Source organism: Hylobates moloch, unplaced genomic scaffold (assembly GCF_009828535.3).
Source record: "Hylobates moloch isolate HMO894 unplaced genomic scaffold, HMol_V3 SCAFFOLD_14, whole genome shotgun sequence".
In the NCBI taxonomy this organism is placed as follows: domain Eukaryota; kingdom Metazoa; phylum Chordata; class Mammalia; order Primates; family Hylobatidae; genus Hylobates; species Hylobates moloch.
Genome location: NW_026652289.1, coordinates 86434691 through 86450155, shown reverse-complemented (window position 1 = coordinate 86450155; position 15465 = coordinate 86434691). Strand labels below are relative to the sequence as shown.

Below are 15465 nucleotides of genomic sequence, written 5' to 3'. Positions count from 1 at the left end.
ATTTGTGTGGGTCTGTTTCTAGACTTTCTGTTCTGTTCCATTCATTTGTTTGTCTGTCCCTTCACCAATACGATGTGTATTGATTCATTGTAGTAGTTTGATTACTGTAGCTTTTTATAAGTCTTAAAAATTGGTAGTGTTATTCCTCCAACTTTATTCTATTTCAAAATTGTTTTGGCTAGTCGTCTTGTTTGTGGCCTTCATATATGAATTTTAAATTAATTTTTCTCTACAGAAATTCCTGCTGGAACTTTTATTTGAATTTTGTTAAATTTATAAATCAATTTGGGAAGCATTGATATTTTTATTATGTTGATCTTCCATTCTGTAAACATAGTATATCTCTACATTTTTTAGGTCTTGTTTTATGTCTTTTATCAGCATTTTATAGTTTTCAGCATACACATCATATGTTTTGTTAGATACATACCCAAGCACCGATGCTCCTCAACTTATGATGGGGTTTTATGTCCCAATAAACCCATCATAGGTCAAAAATATCATAAGTTGAAAATGTATTTAATACCCCAATAAACCCATCCAAAAGTTGAAAATTTGTAAGTTGAACCATTGTAAGTCAGGGACCATCTGTACAATGTTTTTTGTAGGTTTTGTAAGTAGTATTTTTAAATTTTTATTTTCCATCTGTTTATAGTACAGTTGACCCTTGAACACATAGAGGTTAGGGATATCAATCCCTCTGTGTAGTCAAAAATCCACAAATAACTTTTGACTCCCCAAAAACTTAACTACTCATAGCCTACTGTTGACCAGAAGCCTTACTGATAACAACTAGTCAATTACCACCTATTTTGTATATTGTATGTATTATATGCTGTATTCTTACAATAAAGTAAGCTAGAGGAAAAAAAAGTTAAGAAAATCTTAAGGAAGAGAAAATATATTTACTATTAATTAAGTGAAAGTGGATCTTCACTGGCTCTTTCCTTGGTCATGTCTATTCTGCCATTGAGCCCATCCAGAGAGTTTTTAAAAATAAACTTTATATATAGAATTGTTTCAAATTTAGAGAAAAACTGTGAGGATAGTACAGACTTATTTCTCATATATGCCATACATAATTTATTCTGTTACTGATCTTACATTAGCCTAGTATGTTCATTACATTAAGGAGCCAATGCTGATACATTATTACTTTCTAAAGTCCATATATTGCCTTAGTTTTTACCTAGTGTCCTTTTTCTGTTCCGTGGTCCCATCCAGAACACCACATTACATTTAGTCATCATGCCTCCTTACACTCTTCTTCGCTGTGACACTTCATAAACTTTCTTTATTTTTAATCATTTTGACCACTTTGAAGAGTGCTGGCCAGGCATTTTGTAGAATGCCCCTATATTGAGATTTGTCTGAAGTTTTTCTTATCACTAAAGTGGAGCTAAGGGTTTTAGGGAGGACAGCCACAGAGATCAAGCGCCATTTTCATCATATCTTATCAAGGGCACATGCTGTCAACACCATGTCACTGTTGGGGTTGGCCTTGTGATCGTCGGGTTTATTCACTGTACTGTTTGCCTCTTCCCATACTGAATTCTTCCGAAGGAAGTCACTGTGCACAGCTCACAGTTAAGGAGTGTTATAGTTTTCTCCTTGAAGGCAGAGTATCTACATAGATGATTTAGAATCCAGTGAGCTTTTTATTTCAGTTAATGTATTTCTGTCTAAAATTTCTATTTGGTTCTCCAAAATATCTTCCTTCTTTTTGGCCAAGACTTTCTGTCTCTCCGTTCATTTCCAGCACGTTCAATCTTACTTCTTGGAACATTTGGGTAATGGCTGTTCTCGTCTTTGTCGATAATGTCAGTGTCTGTGTCATCCTGATGTTGGCTTCTGTGGATTGTCTTTTTCCACAGAGTTAAGATTTTCCTGGTTCTTCGTATGCTAAGAAGTTTTGGATTGTATCATGGGCATTTCGAATATTATGTTATGACACTAGCCATTTTTAATTTCTATGGAGAATGTGGATTTTTTTAAGCAGGTGATCAACCCTGTGGGGTTTGGGCTGTGAGCTCTGGGTGTTGGTTTCAAAGGCAGATATGTTTGTAAGACCTAGTCTTGCATTTTTGCCCTCCAGAGGTCACCTTGGAACTTGGGTGGCAGTCTGTTGCAGTTTGCCTCTCAAAGGCTTTGTTATGGGTGAGCCTAGGAATTCATAAACAACATTATGGGGTCAGTTAGCCAAGCTTCTCTTTCTTTACAATTTTTCCAGTGCCTTCTGGTTCCCCAAGAATCGCCTTTTCAGTCTTCTGGCAGGAAAGCTGAGTGTGTCACCTTCTTCCCATATTTCCTGCCCTTCCCCTGCGTCCAGCACCAAGTGGGGGCAGAATAGAAGACAGCACCACAGGCTCTGATGGAAAGGAGAGTCCAGCTCCCTTGGAGTCTGTGGCAGCAGACGGTTCTGCCACTGCCATTCCTGCACAGCCACGGTAGCAAAATTCCCTGGGACTGAGTTCAAAATAATGGAAGAAAAAGAATAAATAAAATTGGAGACTTCCTCATCTTCTCAGAGCATTGGGAACCCCCTTTTCACTCCTCAAGCCAGAGCTAGAAGGTGTCTCCTGGAGCTCTCTCTGTCCCTGCCTTGGAGCCCATGTCCAGGTTCCCTGGTGCCTTGGGCTAAGCCAGGGGCTGCCAGAGTAACAGTGACATACCCACCACCCATTCAGTGTCTTTAGCACACTTGTCTCCTCTCCCAGTCCGTCGGCTGCTACTCACTCTCAGAGCTCCGCAGTAGTGAGCCTATGCGTCCTGCCCACGTGCCGGCTACAGTCAGTGGGAGCAGCAGGATGAAGGAGGAGTCTCCACTGCTGTGCGAGTCCAGGGAGCTCATGGAGTTCCTGTGATGGCATCCTGCATTCTCCTCAAGGCCTTCCCCAGTTACTGCCGTATCCCACCCCATGCCCTGGAAGCAAAGCTCTCCCTCTCCTGTCCATCTCCACACTTTCGCACATCCTGGTTGGTGATTTGCTGCAGCCATGAGTGTGTGTGCATCAATTGTCTGTTGCCCCTATGGCAGTAACTGTCTTTTCAGTCTTCTTTTCTCTAGTCTGGCTTCATTTTCTGAATACAAAGGATCCTCAGTAAGCGTGTGTTGAACACAGCTGAATTTCCGTGTTCTGTTGCAGGGCACTGGTCCCTGACCCAGCAGACTCACCGTCTGCAGAGGATCGGGAGCTGCTCAGGCTCCCCTGAGCGTGTTTGTTCCTGGAGACCGTGGTCCCTCCTGTGCCTCCAGCTCCTGCCCCTGATCCCTAGTGCTGCTACCACCGTAGGTTTTCCTCCTCTCTCTGGAATCCAGATCAAGTTTTGCCTATTAAAAGCCTCCGTAATTGTGCTTTTTTTTTTTGTTTTCCTGGCGGTATTGGAGAACTTAGAGAGAATACGGAAAATTGCATTTCTTTAGGGGCTAATCATAACAAAGCCTTTTGCAGAGCTTTGTGTTCTGCAGTTGGTTTTTGGCGGGTTAGGTAAGGGCCTCCAAGAACTATCAAGAGTACATGGAGGGCCTTCAGTCTAACTATCCAACAATTTCACAATAATACAGTCCAGCCTCCCAAAGTGAAGATGGTCCATTCCAACATCTGCACTGTATCACGGGCGATCAAGTAAGATCTTAGAGAAACCTAGATCAGTTCAGTCGCTTTTTTTTTTTTTGAGACGGAGTCTCGCTCTGTCGCCCAGGCTGGAGTGCAGTGGCGCAATCTCGGCTCACTGCAAGCTCCGCCTCCCAGGTTCATGCCATTCTCCTGCCTCAGCCTCCCGAGTAGCTAGGACTACAGGCGCCCACCACCAAGCCGAGCTAATTTTTTGTATTTTTAGTAGAGACGGGGTTTCACAGTGTTAGCCAGGATGGTCTCAATCTCCTGACCTTGTGATCCGCCCGCCTCGGCCTCCCAAAGTGCTGGGATTACAGGCGTGAGCCACCACACCCGGCCACCAATTCAGTCTCTTCTATGGGGAAAGTCATCCTCTCCGGCTGAACTTCACAGTTTCTGGAGGGTGACCTCTGGGCAGGCAGGTACTGCAGCCTGGAGCCCGGGAAGGATGTCAGCTCCAGAGGTGTTGAGCCAGGGCAGGGATGTTTGTGGCATGACTCTGAGGGAACTGCGCTGTCCTCTCATGTCCCTTTCAGGAGGCGTGTGCAGCCCTGCTAGACCAGTGCCTAAGCTATGTGCAGTCCAGACGCCTCCAGAGAGCCCCTGAGAAGACCAAGGGCAAAGTGAGCATGAGGTTCTCCTCCCTCTGCCCACCCTCCATGTCCACTGCCTCTGGCCGCAGTCCCAGCCTCGTGATTGATGGGAGAAGCCTGGCCTATGCTCTGGAGAAAAACCTGGAGGACAAATTCCTCTTCCTTGCCAAGCAGTGCCGCTCCGTCCTCTGCTGTCGGTCGACGCCTCTGCAGAAGAGCATGGTGGTGAAGCTGGTGCGGAGCAAGCTCAAGGTCATGACCCTGGCCATAGGTGAGTATCCCAGCTGGCCAGACAACCTCCTCCCAGCTGGACCCAAACTTCCTCTACCCTTCCATGCTACACAACGAGATGGGAAAACACTTCCTCACGTTTCTTTCTGTGTGTAAAATCACACCCAGTGTGACAGAGCAGGCAACATGTTCTGAAGGTAAAGTTTACATTGGAAAGCCACAAAAGAGAGTAGCAGATTTACAGTTTCATGCTGTAAGGTCAGTAATCCAGTGCTGCTTTACGGCAACAAGATGCAGCTTACCCTGTTTCTCAGGAGACAGGACACTAGAGACCTGCCTGTCCCAGTCTGTCCTGGCCACAGCAGAGGGCACTACACACTCAGCCTTAGCCCAGGCCAACTTAGAAGGCCCTTTGCAGCTACTTCTGGTCACCATGAGCCTCCGGGTGTCCAAGGCTTTGTAACGCCCTAAGGGCCCAGAGGCTTGATGACCAGAATTCCCACTGCTTTCTGTCAGCTGCACTGATGGTTCTGGGACAAGCTTCTGAGTAAGTCAGTCCATCCTCAGATACGCATCGCTGCTCAGTTTTACACCAGTTATTTAAGGACTGTGTCTCTCATGGTGGTTTTTCCTGGCAGACGCTGTTGGCCTGGAGAGCCCTGTCTGCTCCTCTCCAGGGATGGGATGGTGGCCACTCGCCTCCTTCCAGGACATCCTCTCTGCCCACTTCTGGCGCAGCCAGAGTCTCTAGCACAGGTTCGGGGACTCAGCAGCACCACCTCCTGGTGAGGGCCAGGAAGGAAGCGGTGGCCGTGATCCCCACATGCCAACAATTGGGCCTCCCTGTAAATAGAATCTACACCTAGGTGAGAATTGGATCAGAAATAAAGTACCCTCACCAATCAATCAGCCAGTGTTGGCAGTATTTTCTGCAAAAGGTCTGTGACAGCCCCTGCTTGTTGACATGGGGTTTGCCTCCTGTTCAGAGTGGGCACCTCACCTGGCCAGAGGAGACCGCTGTTGAGCCTGGGTTACAGTGGGAGTGAGGAGAGCAGGAGCTGGCCTGAACACAGTCATCATGGGGACCCTGCCCTACACATCCTGAGGCCGGTAACCGCTAAGGAGAGTGGGCATAGGGCACATGCTCAGGAGGCCCGGGGAACCTAACAGCCACGGCCTGTCCTGAGGCCATCTTTGCCCTCAAGTGCCTGGGGTGGCCCTCAGGTTTCCCTGAGGAGCTGGAAACGGTCTTCAGGCTGACCTGCACCACCCCCGTCCCAGCCTCCTCGTCTGAGCATCAGTGTCCTCCCTGGGAGCACGAGGACAACGTCAGCCCTGAAAGGCCACAGTAAGACGTGAATGATGTTTCCCTGGCCTGGCCAGGGCCCGGCTCAGTCACGTAGCCACTGGTGTCTGGTATTCCTTAAGAAGTGGAAGGAAATCCTTGGCTGATTAAAAAGAAAAGGAAACACAGAAATGGAATTTCAAAAGAAAACGGGAAAGTAATGACCCATAAGAACACTAGCGCATGGCTGGGCACGTGGTTCACACCTGTCATCTCAACAGTTTGGGAGGCCAAGGCAGGAAGATCACTTGAGCCCAGGAGTTTGAGACCAGCCTGGGCAACATAGTGAGTCCCCATCTCTACAAAAAATAAAAAAAATTAGCTGTGTGTGGTGGCACACACTTGCAGTCTCAGCTACTTGGGAGGCTGAGGTGGGAGTCTCACCTGAGCCTAGGAGGTCAAGGCTATAGTGAACCGTGATCACACCACTACACTCTAGCCTGAGCAATAGAGCGAGAGACCCTGTCTCAAAAAAAGAAGAAAAAAAAACTGCTGGGGCAACGTGGTGGGCGAAACCCCATCTCTAGTAAAAATACAAAACCTGGCTGGGTGTGGTGGCATGCACCTGTAGTCCTAGCTACTCAGGAGGCTGAAATGGAAGGATCACTTGAGCCCAGGAGGTTGAGGCTGCAGTAAGCCATGATCATGCCACTGCCCTCCCACCTAGCCTGGGTGACAGAGTGAGACCCTGTCTCAAAAGAAAAAAGAAAGAAAGAAAGAATGCGTTAAAGCATCAATGTGACCTACTCCTAGTGCCCAGTGGTTTATAATATAGACAGCATTGTTGCATGCCATATCTCATTTTTTACCATATCTCATTTTCAATGGGACATTCTGTGAAAAGGTGTACAGATTTTTATTGCTTCAGAGAATTCAAATTTGATATATATTAACTGATCAGTTAATATTGGTCTCAACATTATAAAGAACAAGAAAATCACAGGGAAGGGACATCCTGTAGTCACACTACAAGTCATTCTAACTTTGTGTATCTGCACCTTTTCTCATTTGTGCAACTTGGGATGTATGCCCTGATTTGGGCTCTTCTGCTGCCCAGTTCCAAGAATGGTGACCGTCACGGAGTGATAACGACTTTATGTCTCTGCTGTCCTTTCCCCGAAGGTGTCCAGAGCTCTGACCTATGCTCTGTGTTCCTAAACATTTTCTATCAACAAATTGACAGAATGAAGAGAAGTTCTCCTTAACTGCACCCCTAGAGGGCCCCAAAGTGAGCACAATGGCTAATACTGTGGCAATCCATGTGCGAAAAAAAAGAGCTCCACAATGTGCTGGTCTGAATTTAACCTCTTTCCTTTAGTTTAGAAACTGCCCGGGGAAGTGTGGCTGGGAGTAGCTTTGGCTGCTTGGCTGGAGTGGTTCAGTAACTAATGATGATGAAGATGATGATAGCATCTTTCCTTGTGCCAGACAGCAGGATGAGGGCTTTACTGATGTAAGAGCGACACTGCAGAGCAGGCACCGCGTACCAGGTGGCTCAGCTCCAGCCCGCTTTCTGAAACATCTCCTGGTGTGGCTGGCTTATTCTGAATGCTTAACTCTATTCTCCCAGGGTGGATGCTCTACTTCTTTTCCCCCCATCTTTCCCAGGACCCTTTCACAGGACTGAGTTCAATGGGGACACCCAAGAAAATCTAGTACATTGATTTGATTCTGTGCTGTTTCTAGAATCAAACAATTCTTCTTGCCTGTGGTGTTTCTAGGTGATGGAGCCAATGATGTCAGCATGATCCAGGTGGCAGATGTGGGTGTGGGAATCTCCGGCCAGGAGGGTATGCAGGTAAAGACCAATCAGGCTATTCTGTGTGACCAATTGGCACTACTGGCCTCTTGTCCTATCACCCTGTGGGCTGTCCCCAACTTCCTCTGGGCTCTATTGAACGAGGCTAAAGGGTTTGCCCTCAATATAGCTGATGCTCAATACAGCTGCTAAGCCACTAGTGGAAGGTAAGGGGGAATGCCATTCTTCCTGTTTATGAAGCAGTGTGCAATAAGCGTGTCTTCCCATGTCACAAGTCTATTTTTGTGAAATAAGTGGTTCAGAGAGAGGCAAGGTGAGTCATCGCCTTCTGTCTGGCTTTCGATGGCTCAGTCCCAGCAGGCACTTTTTACTGTCCGTGAACACTGAGCAATACCATTTGAAAAAATGCCTTTGATGTAGGTGGAGCCTGGTGTCACTGTACGGGTGGAATGTAGCCATCCTCACTCACATGGAAGTTCACCTCTGCATCTTTCCTCTGCCACTGTGTTCACTCTCGGTCTGGGAGTCAGACATTGAACAAATGACTTAACTAAAAATGTGCTTCTTTTGGATTTAGTATTACAACAGTTTCCAACATTTGATTAAGTATGAATCACAGCATTTTTGGGTTGGTGGAGATTTTAGGGAACAATTTATCCAATGTTCTAACAACCAGGATGTTGACACCACTTACTCGCTGGTTGATTCATTTGCTGACTCAATGGTTTGATCAGTAATGATCTATTGGGCATGCACTACATGCCAGGCCTGTGCAGAGCTCATTAATAGTTTCAGCTGATGTTCCACCCTCAGATGGAGGGTCCCAAGCTAGATGCACAGTAGTTCCATCATGGCTGGTCCTTGACACTTGCCTTATTCCCCCCACCGTCATCTGACTGGAATCTCTGTGTTACGTTACTCACACATTTTTTCTTCCTCCAGAAAATTGAAAATGGTGTTCATGTTTGACTCACCTTTGTGTCTTCACAGTGCCCAGCATGGCACCTTGCACAAGGGAAGCTCAAGAAACATTTGCTAAGTAAATGTACAAAATACAGTGGACCCTTGAACAACACGGGTCTGAACTGTTTGAGTCCACTTATATGGGGACCTTTTTCAATAAATACTTGGAAAATTTTTTGGTGATTTGTGACAATTTGAAAAAACTTGCAGATGAACCGCATAGCCTAGAAATATCGAAAAAATTAAAGCTGGCCAGGCGTGTTGGGTCACACCTGTAATTTCAGCACTTTGGAAGGACAAGGCGGGAGGATCACTGGAGGCCAGGAGTTTGAGACCAGTGGGGCAATGTGGTGAAACCCCATCTCTACTAAAAATACAAAAACCCTAGCGTGGTGGCCCATGCCTGTAGTCCCAGCTACTTAGGGGGCTGAGGCAGGAAGATCACTTGAGCCTGGGAGGTTGAGCCTGAAGTGAACTATGATTGCACCACTGCACTCCAGCTTGGGAAATACAATGAGACCCAGTCTCTTTTTTATTTTTTTATTAAAAAAAAAATTAAGGAAAATGCAGGTATGTCATGAATATGTGAAATACGTGTAGATTCCATTGTGTGTGTTTATCAAGTGTTTATGTGATCAGTAAGGCTTCCCGTCAACCGTAGGCTATTAGTAGTTAAGTTTTGAGGAAGTCAGAAATTGTATGTGGATTTTCGACTGTTTGGGGGCACCCCTAACTCCAATGTTGTTCAAGGGTCAACTGTAGTTCATTCATTCTGACTTTGTTGGCATTGCTTCTGTTTTCACTGTTTGCTCTACCGAAAATCTGATGGGGGCAGTACCTATTGACCTCATATGCTTGGAAACTCAACTAGTAAACATCTTTTGGATCAAACACTTGAATGTTGAGCATGTGGCTGGGGAAGGGCCAGAGCTGCCATGCCTGCTCTCCTCCTCACAGTGGGAGCACCAGCCTAAGCCCTGGGGCTCTACATGAGAGGTGATGGGAACAGCTGAGCCATAGGGCAGGTGCCCGGAGACGCAGCTTTGAACAGGCATAGCTGCTGGGGAGGAGGTTGCTGGGCACTTCCGCACATATATAAAGCTGTGCATCCTCCCTGGGGATGTGTTAGGTGAGATGGGGACAAGGCTTGATACCTTTCCTTACCATCCTATGCATTTGGGTTTTCCAGCACTGGGACCCTGTTGCTTGCATTTTAGTCAGTCCCTGCTGAGACCTTTGAGAGATGAGCTGTGGGATGCTGAGGCAGAGGGATGCCAGAGATGTCAGAGCTGAGCTGTGGAGGATCAGGCAGGAGGAGTAGGCACTCCCCAGGTCAGCCAAGCTTGGGAGGCTATCCCAGGCAGGGGGCAGGAGGAGCAGAGGAGATCCCACAGCTCCCAGGAAGCTCTGTCTTCATGAGCTCGGGCTCATCTGGTTCACCCTATTTGTCCTGCACCCTCTAGAGCCAAGGCTGGCTGGGAGCCAGGGATACAAGGTGACTCCAACATCTCTGATCCCACTCTCCTGGAATTCCCAGAAAAGCTGGGAGGCTTTGGAAAGGCCACTTTGACGGAAGGACAAGCGTTGTATTTGAGGCCTGGATTTAGAGGAGGAAGGAGCTGCAGAACGCTGGCAAGCCAGGCGTCCTCAGAGGGGTTTGACTGTGGTTCTCAAGGGTGGGGTTTCTTCTTCAAAGGCAGCCTAGAGTTTGGCTTTGTAGGCCATCAGCCTCTTTTTAACACTGGTCCCTTTTGACTGAGCTTTTCAGACTGATTCTGTGGAGGACGGGGACTGTGTCTAATAGTATCTGTTTCTCCAAGTCTGTGGCTGGCCATAGTGGAGTCTTAATAAATGATTTTTGAGAGAATGAATCATGGGGTTAATGAGTAAAGCATTACAGAACACGAAAATCCTTTTAAGCCCCTATGTGTTGACAGCAAGAGGTAGAGAGACATTTGCTTTGAAATCCTTAACTTTTGGTTCAGAAAATTGATGTTCTAAGGTTTTGTGTATCATGACACTATTCCATTTCAAGCGTACCACTTGAGGCATAATTTACTGCTTTCTACATATTATTTGAATATAGGGAAATCAGTTGGATGTTAAAGGCAGGTTGGCATTCTGTTTAGAATAACCTGATGATAAGCAGAAATCTAGCTTTTCCTGCCATTTTGTTTGATTTTTTTTCCAAAGACATTTATTGTACAGTGGGTTTCAAATTATTCTGTGGACAAAAGGTATCATTTTGATGGTGTTTTCCAGCCTAGTTGGCTTCCTTGTGTAAGCACCTTGCTTGATGATATGCAGGGGAAGCTTCCACGGCAGGGTCCTGCCTGTCCATGGAGGAAACATCTTCTCCACTCCCTCCTGCACACGGCCACTGCCCGCACCCAGTGTCCTGGATTGGGAGTATGTGGGAGGCCAGTAGAGCCGTGGACCTGGCTTTGCCCATCACCAAGGCTCCTGGGGAGAACAGCCCAAAATGCACCTCCCAGGACAGGGGAATGTCTGTCTCTGACACATATGGCAGGAGCAGCTTTGGGTCGTCCTTGGGTTGTGATCATGGACCGATTTAGAGGAAAATGACATTCAGGGGTGAAGAAAGGCAGATAAACTCCATGTGTCTCAGTGTTTTTTCATTTGTTGAGAAAACGGCAGGAAAAGGAAAACCTTTTAAACCCCATTAATGACACACATTTGGAAGTGTAAATGAATCCTATAAGGTGACATCCCTGAACTAGCGTGTTGGGTGAGATTGCCTCTTTTGTAATGGAAGGAGACGCTGAGGGAGACAACAGCGACGGAGACTCCGGCCAGCCACGCTCACACTGTGTTCAGAATGGGGATTTTCCTTCCCTGTTGTGTACCTCGCATTTTGAGAAGAGAAGACAAACCTTACACCAGGTCGGCATCACCAGTAACAGGAATCCCTCTCCCTTTGAAGGCAGTGATGGCCAGCGACTTTGCGGTGCCGAAATTCCAATACCTGGAGAGGCTCTTGATTCTTCACGGGCATTGGTGCTACTCCCGACTTGCCAACATGGTGCTGTACTTCTTCTACAAAAACGCAGTAGGTATTGGATACCTGTCTAGAGCTTTGGGATTGGAAGGTTCGGTTCTTAGGACCATCGCCTGAATGAGGCGAAGGAGGATGGAGCAGATGGGAGGCCATGGACAATCTGCTCCATCCTCCTTCGCCTGTGTGAGTGTCCCCTGTCCTGAGATGGCTCTGTGCTCTGTAGCCTCAGAGTCTAATTCAGGGGCATGAGAGCAGCTGCATCTCTATGGAGAGGTGGTGGAAACAGGTAGATAACACTAGCAAGTCCACTGATGGCTGCAGAGTGAGAAGGGGCGTAATTATGCAGCTAGCAGTTTGCACAGGGGCACACAGCTGGTAAACCTTCAAGGCTGCATTCACCCCAGGCCACCCAGTCCTTCTCCCAGGCTCCTAACCACTCTCTCCATGGGTTTCTCAGGAGCATGCTGCTGAAATATCCCCAAACAGGAGTCCTCTTACCAGCATTTTCTCTAGAGTAGACAGGGAAAATCCAGTGATAAGTGTGCTTTGTGGTCTGGCATCAGAATAAGGGAACTTAACCTCACTCTGATTCCCATACTGAATGGCCTCTGTTGGGACACACCCACACCAGGACAGGCGACAGGCGGCAAGCCCCCAGGTCAGGGAGGCTCAGACCCAGCAGGAAGGGGTTGCCCATCGGGCCTTCCCACCCTCTCCCACCTCCCAGGCTTGCAGAGCAGACGCACCCCTCTCGGATGAGCTCAGTCTGTAGCTGAATTGACCCTGCTGTAAAGTCACACCCAGGGCAGATTGGCTGCAGGCATTTCTGTCTCTCTGGGGGCTCTGCAAACAGCCTGGTCATTTCATGTGGATCTTCACGTTGGACTCTTAGTTCCTTCTTCACTGCCTCTTTCGCAGATGGGCACCTTCATAGCCCTGCAGGATGGACCACATGGCCGCCATAGAGTTCTGCCCCATTTGTAAGAAATTTCTAGATATTTTACTGAGGAGTTGCTAGGCTGCTGCTACTTTTGGCTGAATGTACAAAGAGACAAAATAAACTCTTAGGATAAGTGATCTTCCAAGGTAGTCCCATAAATCTACCTGGCTAAACACCAGAACTCCAGTGTCAAGATTATCCTGTACTCTTCTGAAAAAAATAAAATAAAATAAAAGGTGTATTCTTTTTCCACTTCCATATAAAAACTCTCCAGTTAGCTAGCTGTAAACTGTCATTGGTTGTTCATGCTCTTTTTATTTTTATTTTTTGAGACAGAGTGTCACTATTGTCTCCCAGGCTGGAGTGCAGTGGCACCATCATAGCTCACTGCAGCCTCAACTTCCTGGGCTCAAGTGATCTTCCAGCCTCAGCCTCCCAAGCAGCTGGGACTACAGGTGCGTGCCACCAGGCCCATCTAATTTTTTATTTATTTATTTTGTAGAGACAGGGTCTCACTTTGTTGCTCAGGCTGGTTCTCCATGTTCTTAATTGTTTTTCTGGAGGCTACACCTGCCTTTCTTTTCCCAACCTCTCTTTCCCCGTCACACCCACCCCCTTCATTTTTCGGAGCATCTTCTAGCAAATGCATACAGCTGCTCAGATCCAGTCAGGGCATGTTTAACTTGATAGGTTTCGTCCCAGACATTAATTCAGATTAGGCTGTGCCTGGGACTATCCGAGGAGGGCTGTGTCACACCACTCCTGGGCTTGCCAGCTCATACCTCCTTTCTCCCAGCCCTGGCATTGAATCCCCAAAGCTTGGAGACCTCAAGTGCACAGTTGTAAGCCTAAAGGGTCTCAGCTCCGGAAGGAGTGGAGGGATGAATGGGGGTGGGCAGGGCAGAATCCAAGCCCCATTTCTGTCACTTGTTAGCTGTGAGATCTTGAGCATGTTAATTCCTTCTTTGGATTTTTTTTAAGGCAGGGTCTGATTCTGTTGCCCAGGCTGGAGTGCAGTGGCGCCACTATAGCTTACTGTATCCTCAAACTCCTAGGCTCAACCAGTCTCCCTGCCTCAGCCTCCTGAGTAGCTGGGACTACAGGCCACCATGCCCAGCTAATTTTTTCTATTTTGTAGAGACGGGGTGTTGCTATGTTGCCCAGGCTGGTGTCAAACTCCTGGCCTCAAGCTGTCGTCCCATCTCTGCCTCCCAAAGTGTGGTATTATAGGCATGAACCACCATGTCCAGTCTTCTTTTAAATCTTAAAAAAACAAAACAAAGCCTGTGAGTTGAGCCAGCTAATCCCTAATTCCCAGTTAAAATGTCACAGATCGAAGGGAGGGCAAGAATGATGTAGGCCAAATCATTAAACATTTCAGGTGCAAACAAAGGCCCTAGTGGCCACCTGGAATGGGCACAGCCTCCTGCCTGCTGCGATGAGTCCCTCCCCATTGAAGGGTGCAGAAAGGAGAAGAGGACGCCTGTTTTTATTCCATAAAAACGCCAGGCCTGTGTTAACAAGCATTAATCTACATGAGGAGTTCAAGGATAATCACTCTGCCTCCTAAAATGAGAAATTCATTAGTTTTAGGAATAAGGTGGCCTTTCTTTCCAATAAAAAGCAGAGAAGAAAGGTTTCCATAGCAACAGTGGTTTGGGATGAAAGCTTTTTGGTACTATAGGAAAAAAAAATCTCAATTATCTGAGTACTTATCTTCTCTTTCTCTTGACTGTATTTGCTACTGATGACTCACTAGGCCAAGCCTGTAGGGGTGAGTGAGTGAGAGCCAGCCGTAGGAGTGAGGAAGGGAAGAAAGTCAATGAATAAAAACCAAATGTTCATTTTCAGCATGTAGGGAAAGGCTGCATATTAAGACATTTAAATCATAGTCTGACACAGGACTTGGAGGCTATGTGGCATGGTGGGTTATTTCAACATAAGCTATCATTTCTTATGATCTTCACAAGTCACTTTCAGGTCAAGAAGCCAAAAGCTCAGGGAGGTGAAATGACTGAGTCAGGGTCAAAAGGGTAGATAGTTGCAGCTCCAGAACCAAACCCAGGCCTTGCAGTGCCTAGCAGAAAATGTCTGTCTAGCATCAGAGTTCCCTGCTGCGACTGTGCCTGCCCTCCAAGTCAAGACCCACCACAGTTGAACAAGTTGGGTTCCTTACTCACGCCGTGGCCTCAGCCAAGTCATTTGATGTCTTGGAACTTCAAGTTCCCTCTCTGTATGTGGGGTAAGAGCACTTGCCCTGCCTGAGTCCCAAACAAGGGAACTAACGGTACCACTCACCACCACACACCATAGGCGAGCACCTATAGCTCTCCAGGGACTCTGGTGAGTATTGTAAATGCATTGGGTCGCTTCATGCTCACAGCAGCTGCATTGGCTGAGTATCATTGGTATGCCCATGTCATGAGCAAGGAAAGTGAGACTGAAGAGTTCATGCTCTGCGCCCAGCTACACAGCTCATGAGTGTTAGAATGCTTTGCAATCACTGACTGTCGTGCCCACCGTATAAATGCACTCAGGCCGCTGATATTCAGGAATCTAGCAATAGTGAGAAGAGATCTGAACTTGCTCCCACCCCACTGAGCAGGGGCCGGAGGTGGCTGTTCCACCTCCCTGAATCTCACTTTCCTATTCTGCTGAGCCGGGTAGCTGTAGCTATAGGATCAGAGATGATACCTCTCCCTCTCCCCCCGGCAGAGGTCCCTGTGGACAATCAGGTCACCGCAGCGATGTTGATGAGGTCATTGGCTTTGCTATTGTGCTTTTGTGTGTCCTCCCCTCAGTGGGAGTCAGTCACTGTCCACTGCACCTCCTCAGAGAGTATGCAGGTCACTAAAGAAGAGACAGGAGCAGAGATATAGCCACAGGTAGGCTTTGTCTGGAGTCACAGACAGAGGAGGGCCACTAGGGAAGATGCCACAGCTCATACCCAACTGGCCCTCTTGAAATGTGAGCAGCCCTACACCCCTGTGAAACCTTG

The 15465-nt window shown here is 47.3% G+C and overlaps 1 protein-coding gene across 3 annotated transcripts in view; it reads left to right on the top strand.

Moving 5' to 3' along the window:
- ATP10A (ATPase phospholipid transporting 10A (putative)) overlaps positions 1-15465 on the top strand; it is a 187617-nt gene that overhangs the window by 167094 nt on the left and 5058 nt on the right. The window contains exons 15-17 of one of the 3 annotated variants that reach the window (XM_032174798.2): positions 4154-4481; positions 7508-7584; positions 11453-11578. In XM_032174798.2, the coding sequence (XP_032030689.1) occupies positions 4154-4481; positions 7508-7584; positions 11453-11578 (531 nt within the window). Of the gene's footprint in view, positions 1-4153; positions 4482-7507; positions 7585-11284; positions 11579-15465 lie in introns of all 3 variants that reach the window. The other 2 variants (XM_032174797.2, XM_058427558.1) reach the window with 2 other exon arrangements.